The sequence below is a fragment of the Typopeltis vanoorti genome, chromosome 6 (assembly GCF_054136105.1).
Source record: "Typopeltis vanoorti isolate ZY-2024b chromosome 6, IOZ_Tvanoo_1.0, whole genome shotgun sequence".
Lineage (NCBI taxonomy): Eukaryota > Metazoa > Arthropoda > Arachnida > Uropygi > Thelyphonidae > Typopeltis > Typopeltis vanoorti.
This window is the reverse complement of record NC_143554.1, coordinates 25,827,533-25,838,490: the sequence shown is the minus strand read 5'-3', so window position 1 is coordinate 25,838,490 and position 10,958 is coordinate 25,827,533. Positions and strand designations below refer to the sequence as shown.

Below are 10,958 nucleotides of genomic sequence, written 5' to 3'. Positions count from 1 at the left end.
GATAGACACATTTAAGTTAAAGGTTTTATAGGATAGATGCAGGGAAAATATTTCAGCACTTGGCTAGAGGGACCAGAACAAAGGGTCACCCCTGGAAATTGAATAAAGGTGTAGTTAGTAGGGGTGTGAGGACTAGATTTTTTGTTTGGAGAGTTGAGTGCTTTGTCTGTTAATGGATTCAAGGAGAGGTATGATAGATCGGGTCTCCATGGAGGTGCCCATATAAAAATTTTATGTACCACATGTTGGATTAATCTTTATATAGCATATCAGGTATTTTTTCTACCTATTTTACTCAAACATTTTTTTGATTTATTTCCTACTTTTGTTATTCATGTGATTTGAAATTGCCTACCTTTCAAGTTTATCTTCATGCTGAATTCATATTAAATATAGCATGATGTTTTTTTGAAGAGATTTTAGTTGATGTCACTATATAAGATTATAATTTTTCTACCTCTTTTTACTATTTATCCTGGTTCCCAGGTGAAAGTGGTTGGGTCAGAAACCTTGAGATTTTCAACATGTACATTGCTTAAATTTATTATAAATCAATTCATCAGGTTGAAATAACATTAAATTGAGACTAGTAATCTAAGTATAATGCCAGTTCATTTACAGAAGAACCATGTTAGAAAGAAACCTGAGCAATGCTATGAAAATAATTTTAACTATTCCTAAAATACATACAGGTTATATCTGGGAAAGGGTGGTGCAAAGACTGTATCCAATTATCGACCAATCAGTGGTAAAGTTTTGGTTATTCTGTATGACCATAACTCTTTCAGATGATATCTGGAAGGGTTATACAGAATTTTTAATTTTATGGAAGTTGGGGAAAGGGTATCCGTGGTTGATAGAGAATCTCTACTTCACAATAAACAGCATGGGTTTACTTAGAGAAGGTTAGGTTTTAGCAAAATCCAAAAGTATCATGGTGTATCCATTCTCCTTGTCTAAGGCTACTGACAGAAGACAGTTGCATGGATAAGAAAATGACAGATATCAAAAAGTCATATTGGGAGGGGGGGATCTACAAGGTTCAAAGTAACCAGTGGTATGCCTCAAGGATCAGTCTTTGGTCCATTGTTATCAATCTGTAAATTAATGATACTGAAAAGGATTTAACATGCGACATACAGCTATTTGCTGATGATGCAAAGATAGGTAGGGTAATCAGGAATGCTACTGATATGCAGAACTTGTCAGTAAATGTAAAGTCATGATTGGCGTGATTTAGCCATTTTGCCTCTTTAATAGGACTGGTTTCCGTTGTGATTTTGATATATTGGGGAGTGTGATATCAGGATAGTGGAATACAGATTGAGAATTTATAGGCTGCAGACAGTGATATGATTGAGACCTACAAACCTCTGAAAGGGTTATACAGAATTTTTAATTTTATGGGGGCGAGGAAAGGGTATCCATAGAAGTTGAAAATGAATGCTGGCCAGATAGTAAAAGCACTGCCTATTTAAGCCAGAGAATATATACAGGGCTATTCCTATCAGTGGTAAGGACAAATTTAAGCAAGATCTTTAAAGATATTAGCCTCGCAACAAAAATCAGAATCGTGAAAGTTGGACCCTGAGAAAGAGTGAAAGATAAGATGCATTTGAATTATGGGTTTGGAGACGCTTACTAAGAATACCATGGACTGCAAAAAAAAACCAATAAATCATTGATAGACAGAATAAAGCCAGATTGCTCCCTCGAAGCTATGATCATCAAGCAAAAATTGTCATACTTCGGACATATTATGCGAGCAAATGACAGTCAGGAGAAGAGGAAGACCAAGAAGTGTGGTCTTCCTCTTCATTAGATGGGTGGATGGAGTTAAAGAAGCAACTGGAGTGCGCTTGGAAATTCTGAAAGACATGATCGGGGACAGATCTGAATGGAGACTGGTTGTTCATAGGATCACCAGGAACCGAAAACTACTCAATGGAACATAACAACAACGAACTCCTATCCAGTAAACCAAAGTTAGCAAAGACTGACCACAGTAAATCTCTCTCCATGAAACACTGTCATTTCCCAGTTCACCTATAATCTAGAATAAACATTCCCATTGTTTCATGGAGAATTCCTGCAGTACTATAATTATCATAACTGATTTTGTGCATCAGTCCAGGTAATTCTGTTGCCTTAATCTAGAAGTTTTTTTTTCTTCAGAAAGAGATTAGGAGCATCTTGATAATTCAAATAACAAAAAATTTTCTGACAGTTTGTCCTCCAGAGAAAGAAGGGCACCAAACTCATGATCATATGCTTTATATCTTCTAAACATTAGCCATCCTTCCCCATGTTAATAGGGGAGGATCTTGTTTAGAAGTCATGTCATGTCATGAAAAATTTCAAGTGTTTGCTCTTAATCTGATTTGGCATAGAATTCCAAGTAACATTTTTGATGATATCATGTCATACCTAAATACTGATTTTGTTAACCTGCAGAAAATAAATTTTCTCTGAACAACTAGATGCCCAATCAAAAAATATTGCCTTCGCATTTATATATAGAGTTTAGGCATCATTCCAAAAGTCACTAGGCTAATCATTGACTCTGTTCAGTAACCATTGCATGTTATAGTTCAGAGCTTTCTTACTCTACATCTGGATCCTTGGAATATACAGAACTGATGTATTTTTATTTTTTGAAATTTAAAATAGAGATGAACAGTTTTTTAGCTCTTGATAGCAGAAAGACAAAACACTTCAGTGCATCAGTTTCTTTTGAAAGAACCTATTTAATAATGGTGTACGCACTTCTGCTCATTTTTGTTTAGCTTCAGTGTTTTATATCCTATTTGGAGGGAATGACTGCTGCCTTCTTTTTTGGTATATGTGGGGGCTTTATCTTAAATGCAACAGTCAGTTAACACTAGTCCTTCCTGTGTATTGAAATATAGGAAAATGACCATTCTAGAATGTCCAAAATATATAATTTTTTTATTATCGTATTGATCGATTTCTACATTCACTAATGTACATCCTATTTTTATTACAGTATACATGATTTTATTATCCGTATCTATCAGGAATGAGTCAGATGAGCTGAAAAAGAAATATAAAACAAACTACAGATTAATCTAATGCATCAGTAGAATATCCAAGTTATATTGTTAATTTTCCTAAGTGCAAACATTTGTATATTAGCTTAGAACTATGGGAGTTAAATGTTTTCAAAGCACATGTGATGCATTCTCAACTTTCAGAGGTTTTAAATCCATCACTGCAAATAAGATTGAAAGTAACAATGAACTTCTTGAGATAATCATCTGGTACACACAGAGAGAAATAGTCAAAAAAAATGTGGATTCTGGCTACAAAGACTAACTTTATCATAAGAGCCACTGGAGCTCAGTCAAAACATCTAGGATGCAAAGAACTTTAATGAGATTTTCATTCCAGAAGAACACATACAGTGTAGACAGGCCAATTAGGCTCAATAGTCTCTGGAAGCCAAGTGACTTAACATGGATAAAGATACCAAGCAATTTTATAAGCTAGGTTTTAATCCTTTTTTCCCAAGTGAAGCAAACAGACAAATAAGTCAAGTTTGCGCCTGAATGTAGTTAAGGTGGAGTAAGCTCCGATCACTTTCCTTAGTATTTCTCCCTAATGCAAAGCACATCCCCTTGCCTTTAATGAAGAAATACTAAGGAAAGTGATCGGAGCTAACTCCACCTTTACTACGTTCAGGCGCAAACTTTATTTATTTGTCTGTTTGCTTCACTTAGGGAAAAAAGGATTAAAACCTAGCTTATAAAATTGCTTGGTATCTTTAACATAGTATACCCAAGTTAAAAAGCTTTCAAAATCTTAATCTCATCCTGAGATTTTTATATAATAAGGTCAAAGCACCTTGTGGCAACTTGTTTAGGTAAAATCTATAAGCCCTGTGTCACTTTAACCTAGGCATTTATGGGTCTGGCTCCCACTGACGAGACCTCAATAAAGTTCGGAACTGGTCTGGGTATTGGCCCTTGCCTTTAATGCATAGCATCATACATCTCTGCAAGGGGATGTGCTTTGCATTAGGGGGAAATATTAAGGAAAGTGATCGGAGCTTGCTCCACCTTTACCATGAGTTGCCTCAGACACAAACTTGACTTGTTTGTTTGCTTCACTTGGGGAAAAAATGATTAAAACCTAGCTTATAAAATTGCTTAGTATCTTTAACATAGTGTACCCAAGTTAAAAAACTTACCACAACTTAACATGGAAAAAGGTGGGTTGATCATAAACTCAAGCAGTTCACTGTTTCCTATTCTGACCTAGCAAAAATCAATTTTTTTTATGCAAAGAGTACTATCCCATCCCTCCTTATGTTAATTGTTAACTCATATTCCAAAAATACAGAGAATGTAGCCTGTGTTGATTTTATGACATCTGATGCTTTGTGAAAATTTCAAATAGCACTGGGGGAGAGCTGCATTTGACTTCTCCAAGCATTAGCAAGAAAGCTGATAATATACAATACAAGGTAGAACTGACCACAAGAGTGTTTCTCATGCAAAGATTATGATTTTTAAAAAAAAAATTACAGAAGTTTGTAGCAGTTCAGTTTCATTGGAGAAACCATAATATCATGCATATTTGCAAGACAAAAACAAGCATTTGTAGTACAAGTCAATAAATGACTTAAATTTCCTCCATCATTGATGGAGAAACTTTGTAATGGCCAGGAATGAATGCTGGTGCTATTTATTCTGTTTCTTTAAAGAGCCAACTAGGAACAGCATTGAATAGCCCTGTCAGTTAAGTGTTATAAGGAAAGAGAAAATGCTCTTCAACTCCCATGATTCGCACTGGCTACTGCTAAGAATATGTTTAAAATAAAACTAAATACTTACATTCCATTGGTATCCTGAGAATTTCTCTATCACTAATTGTAACAATGTGGTGCCGATCATGGAACCTATATTTCACAACTAAAGATTTATCTTCTCCTAGACAAGGGTCATAAAATCCAGGAAGGTTGCTCTGTTGAGATAGGAATATGCATTAATTTCAGATTTTATGGCCTCTCAGTTAAAATATATACATATTATAGGACTTATATCAATCTCAGATAATGTGCAGGATTGAATAACTGTGGTGTGTGTGAAAAGAGAACCTATAAATAAGTAAAATGCTTCAGCTATTTAAACACAATTTTTCATGAATATGGAAACAGATAACAGAATTAGCAAAGCTGGTATATGGTAGATTCTCCTATCTCTATTATTCCAACCATTCAGACATATTGTTCTGTGAAAAACTCCACATAAACAAGCTCTCATTATTCTGCTAATGTGCATTATTTACTGACTCATTCAGTTCTCTATAGGCTTTGAGAAGTCTGGATACCTTTCATATCTAGAGGCTTTGCTTAGAATCATTGAAAATGACACTGCAACTAGGTCAGCACATCCCTTAAGATACTATTGCAGGCAGATAAATTAATACCCCAGTGGTAAGTGTCATGGAATAGAAAGAACAAGCTATACCAGATTAAGCCTGAAATTAAAGTTTGGTATTCCAGTCTTTGCAAGGCTTAAAGAGAAAGAAATTGTCCTTGCTCAGTGATGCACAGGTCATACTCCTTCCTATGTGTGAGTATATTGTTCCTCTACAGGAGAGGTCAAAGGACCTAAAGCACATCAGCACTATGTCTGGGGTGCAGAAGTTATTGACTTTTTTGAACAATTGTAGTTGAAAGGATAGAGGAAGAAGAAAAGTAGGCTGTGTTTTTTTTCAGCTGCACAGTAAAGGGATGCTGTTGTATTAACAGGTAGTGGATGAAGACAGAATGACAATTGAAGTACCTGTAGAAGAGACCCAGAGCCAAAACACTGTGTCAATGAATCATCTATGAACCGAACTGCTCTCCTCTGGACAGCGCAAAGAAGTTTTAGGTGCTTCACTCCAAAACATGTCAATGGGATTGGTATATAGTTAACAGTCAGCTAGATATGGAAGAGACAGGACTGCATGTCTGGTGGCATTGAAGGATAGTATGCTATCAAATGAAAACCTGTAGGTAGGATTAACAGTGACAGAATAGGTCATTTATGTACATGAGAAAGAGGGTAGGACACAGCCTTGAGGTACTCCTACATTGATAGTGAAGCTTGAAGAGAGGGAGCCATTAATCCAATTCAGAGGATGGCAGTTTGTAGTGGGCAAGATTATTGATGACTTTATTTTGAAGAAACTGACATGATGCAATTGGTTGGTAGACTTCAAATTTTTTAGAAATTGGAAAATGCAGGTTTTAACTAGATTTCACTATCAGAATTAGATGTAACTGGGTGTACTATTTTTAGGAATGAGAGAGGACTACTAATGGTATCAGATGACTCAAGTCCAGTTAGGGTAGAAATGCGAGAGAACAATGATGGTAATAATATCTCATGTTGCAATGAGTTTGAAGTTAAAAGAATGGTGGGGTGTTGCAGGCAACGATGAAATGCATCACCAGTTTAGCCTCCAGAATACTAAACTAGTCATCATTATGGGTGACTTTGATTGGGTAGAAAACAACTTTCTCAAGCAGTGTGTGAAAGAAGGAACTTGAGGTCAAACAGCATTAGATTTGTTCAGTGTCAGTGATCATATTATACTTTCCTGGGAATTATGTTCAACTTAGGAGAATACTAAACGGGAATCTTTGAAAAAACTTAAATGGGGGCAGTATCTGAACGTATCCCTACAGTTCAAAGAATAAATAGGAATGGATGTGCAAACTTATTAAGCGAGAGATCCATAAAAAGATGATGTGGTGAGAGGAGTCATGTAAAGCAGAAAAGTAACCAGTATTGTGCAGAATGTGAAATTGGTTATGTGGGCTAAAGAATTTTATTATGCCACAAGCAAAAGAAAGAATGAATACAGATGGTACTCTAGCGACAAAGCTAATGAGTATTCACTTCGCTAAGACATATCAACCAGGTGCAAAGTGCTATCCCTACATTGGATGAAAAGATGGGAAGAATGAAGCAGAACTGTTGCACAATTTGGAGCTAGACAGATGGGAGATCAGCACATATGCTAAAGGAATGTTCAGCCAGATTGGCTATGCCTTTCACATAATTGTTTGACTTGAGTTTCACCTCAGGAATATATGATAATTTCATTGTACAAGAGTGGTAGTGAATATTTTAGAGAAGTAGGTAAGAACTTGCATACAGAAATAGGTAAACAAAGAAGTTATATCATGAGTTACATCATTACAAAAGGAAGGTCGTGTTAGCAGTATGCTTGTATTTTATGATAATATTGGTTTTTGTTAGGATACCACATGAAAGGCTGTTGCATAAGCTGGAGAATATGGGATTGGAATATAAACTCTTGACTTGGATAGTTTAGAGACAGATATCCAAAAGTGATATACAGCAGGTGTGAATCTGCCAGATTTAAGGTAATTAGTGCTGTACCTCTGGGCCATTGTTATTCAATCTATACATTAATTAGGTTTGTCAACAAAGGGGAAGATCATCATCATACGTATCAAGGATTTAGGCCTAGTATGGCCTGTTCAGGCCTTAGAAGTCATCGTTGAATCATTTAAGAGGACGTCCTGGTTTTCTTTTTCCTAATGGCTTGTACTTTAAGGCTTGTTTTGGTAATCTTTCTGTTTTCATTCTTTGAACGTGTTCCATCCATCTATGTTTATATTTTTTAATTTTTTCAATTACTGGTTCTTGGTTTAGTTCTTTCATAATATCTTCGTTTCTTTTGTGATCAAATAGGGTATACTTTGCAGTTTTTCTCATAAACTTCATTTCTGCTGTTGTTAATCTTTGTTTGTCTTTTTGTTTTATTGTCCAGATTTCGCTTCCATACAAAGGGGAAGATAGGCAGGGCAATCAGCGATGCTACTGCTATATAGCACTTACAGAATGATTTGATTAGGTTGAAAATTACTATCATTTTAATGATAGTAAATGCATAACTTTTTATGCACTTTGGTGTCCAAGATTATTATTAAGAGACCTCCAGTGAGGCCACATACTACATGCACCAACTCTCACACTTATTCTTGAACTTGCAGCATTCATTCTCAGCTTCCAAGGATATCCTCTTGTCCATTTCCCACCCACCATAAACTAAAATCCTGTATGACCCTTTCAGAAGTTTGTAAGTCTCAATCATATCACTTCTCTTTCCTAATTTTTGCAGTCTTCATAATCAGTATTCCACAAGCCTGATATCATTTTTAACACTCTCCTTTGCACCCTCTCCACTATATATCAGAATCACAACAGAGACCAGACCTGCACACAATAGTCCAAGTGAAGTCTTATCTTTACATGTGAACATTCGTTTCAGTATTGCAATTATCTATTGAGTTGTATTTGCAATCTTTGCTACATGGCCCCTGAACTTCAACTTCCTATCCTCATCATTTTCTTCTAGCATAATCCCACCAATATAATACAACATTGGATATCTAATCATGCCGAAGTGAATGTCATAACATTTACTGACATCCATTTTCCCATGCCTACAATTCCAGATATTAGCAGCATTCCTGATTACCCTACCTATATTTGCATCATCAGCAAACTGCTATATGTCTCTTGTCAAATCCTTCCCAATATCATTAATTCAAATCATTCTACAAGTTACTGCATATCAGCAGCATTCCTGATTACCCTACCTATATTTGCATCATCAGCAAACTGCTATATGTCTCTTGTCAAATCCTTCCCAATATCATTAATGTACAGATTGAATAACAGTGGACTAAGCACTGATCACTTTAATTCTTGCACTCATACACCACTTTTTGATGTCTGTCAGTCAGCCATCCTCCTATCATGTTAATATTCTATAATCCAAACCCATATTCTCCAATTTATGCAACAGTCTACCATGCTATATTCTGTCAAAAGCCTTAGCAAAATCCAAATGTATCATGTTGTATCCATTTCCCTTGTCTAGTTCAATGGTAGCATTGTTTTAGAATGTGAGCAGGTTGTTAAAACATGACCTTCCCTTAGTCAACCCATTTCTGAATGCAAACCTTAACCGCCACTCCTGAGATACATTGATCTTTCCACCACTGTTGTGCAATGGAATTACCATACATTCTTCCCTATTCTGAGACTCATATTAAACACCCTGGTCAAAGGAATAGCCAGTTCAGCTGAACACTCTTTTCGCAACGTGCTGATATCCCATCAGTCCCTATTGCTGAATTCTTATTCATTTTTTGCAACGGCTCTAATACCTCGTCCACATACACCTGAGTTTCTTCATCCAATGAAGAGGTAGCAGTGAGCTCAATGCCATGTAGATCAAGCTTTTAACAAAATGGGCACTCATTAGTTGAACAACCTTATCTGCATTTAGAAGAGTCATTCTTTCTTTTCATACAAATTTTAATCTTTACACTTTGTGGATTTTTAGAGAAAAAGCTTTATCTGTCCACACTGCATTTACTTGGTATAGGCTGCATGGGAGTAATATAAAAAAAAAAAAAATTGTTTTATAATGGAACACATTTTTCTATTTACTTTTAACCATGGATACAATACACATTTATAATACACAATAAATGCTTAACAATAACATCTTTCAGTTGCAAATGAGTAATTTGCAATTTAGAATAATAATATATCAACAAAATGGGTTGATAATTGAAGTATCAGATACAAGAGCATGAAAAATAAAGCTACCAATATGCCAAAATAAAAATGCATATGTAAATTACATAATATATAATTACCTTCGAAGAATCAGGTAGTTGCAGACGTGAATCTTTAACAAGACACTGCAGGGGTATTGTCACCTCAACCATATTAGAACTGCTTCCGGGTCTGCATAGAAAATTAACAATATTGACTGAGATAGAATTAAAAGATCATCTGAAAAACTGAAATTCTGTTTTTGTTAATTACTTTGTGCAACATTAATTTTCTGGGAAATAATGAATCTGGTAGAGTAATGACAAACTCAAGAGGTTGCTTTGAGAAATGCAATGGTATAAGAAACTACAAGGGAAAGATGTTAGCAGTACCCACAGGAAAGCAGTAAGAGACTGCATGCCAAAGTAAGAAAGATAAATAAATGGAAGTAATATCAAGAAGGAACTGAAAAATAATTTCAGTTCCTTCTTGATTGGCATAAGCAAAGCAAGCAAAAGAAACTCCAGTCCTTTTTGCTGTGTGTTGAGTAAATGGAAGGATGACTTCCATGGGAGGTTACAGAAGCAGAACACTATATTATCTCTTAACAGAGATAATGTAGTCACAAGGAGATGAAATGAAAGTGTTCAGAATATTAAGAAATCTTGATATGAATATAGATATGATATTATCCCACTGTGTTACAACAAAGGGCAAGATGTATGGTAGTGCCTCTAACCAGTATGTTAAATTTTGAGTACCGGGAGCAAAAAGAGGACAAGAGAATTCTGTTAACTAAAGGAGGCTCCAAGACCAAAGTGTTATTTGTACTACTAAGTCTTTTAATACTCCTTAATACTTGTATATCCTATAGCTTAGAATAGGAATACTGAAAGAACACCAACGTACTCAATGACAAAATACTAAGAATAAAAACTATTGGAAAGATGCATCAAACAGTGTTAAGATTGGCTTGGGAGTTCATTGTTCCATTATAATTTGATGTTTTTTGAAGTAAGATATTGAGAATTGCTGGTCAAAGCTCTCTTAATCCTTATTTATATTAAAAAAAATTAAAAGAGTAATAATTCACTTCTCAAGCACGTTGTTGTGAAGAGTATGGAAGGCAGAAGATAAAACATTTCTGTGGTAATTTTTAAGGGGGAAGGTCAAGCTTTGAGAAACAATATCACATAAAGCTATATTTCTGCCTTATAAAGTAACATTCCTTCACACAAAATGCAGAAGAAAAAAATGGCAAGAGATGAAAATACCATGATAATTTTATGCTTTTATTTAAAAGTTTTTTTTTTATTTTTTTTTTAAATATTGTGTTTGGTA

The 10,958-nt window shown here is 35.2% G+C and overlaps 1 protein-coding gene across 1 annotated transcript in view; it reads right to left on the bottom strand.

Moving 5' to 3' along the window:
• Positions 1 to 2,930: 2,930 nt before the first annotated feature.
• LOC150105345 (dnaJ homolog subfamily C member 11) overlaps positions 2,931 to 10,958 on the bottom strand; it is a 245,794-nt gene continuing 237,766 nt past the window's right edge. The window contains exons 15-17 of the mRNA XM_090393933.1: positions 9,719 to 9,809; positions 4,857 to 4,986; positions 2,931 to 3,054 (exon numbers count right to left, since the gene is read on the bottom strand). Of these exons, the coding sequence (XP_090250059.1) occupies positions 3,035 to 3,054; positions 4,857 to 4,986; positions 9,719 to 9,809 (241 nt within the window). The 3' untranslated portion in view covers positions 2,931 to 3,034. The remainder of the gene's footprint in view (positions 3,055 to 4,856; positions 4,987 to 9,718; positions 9,810 to 10,958) is intronic.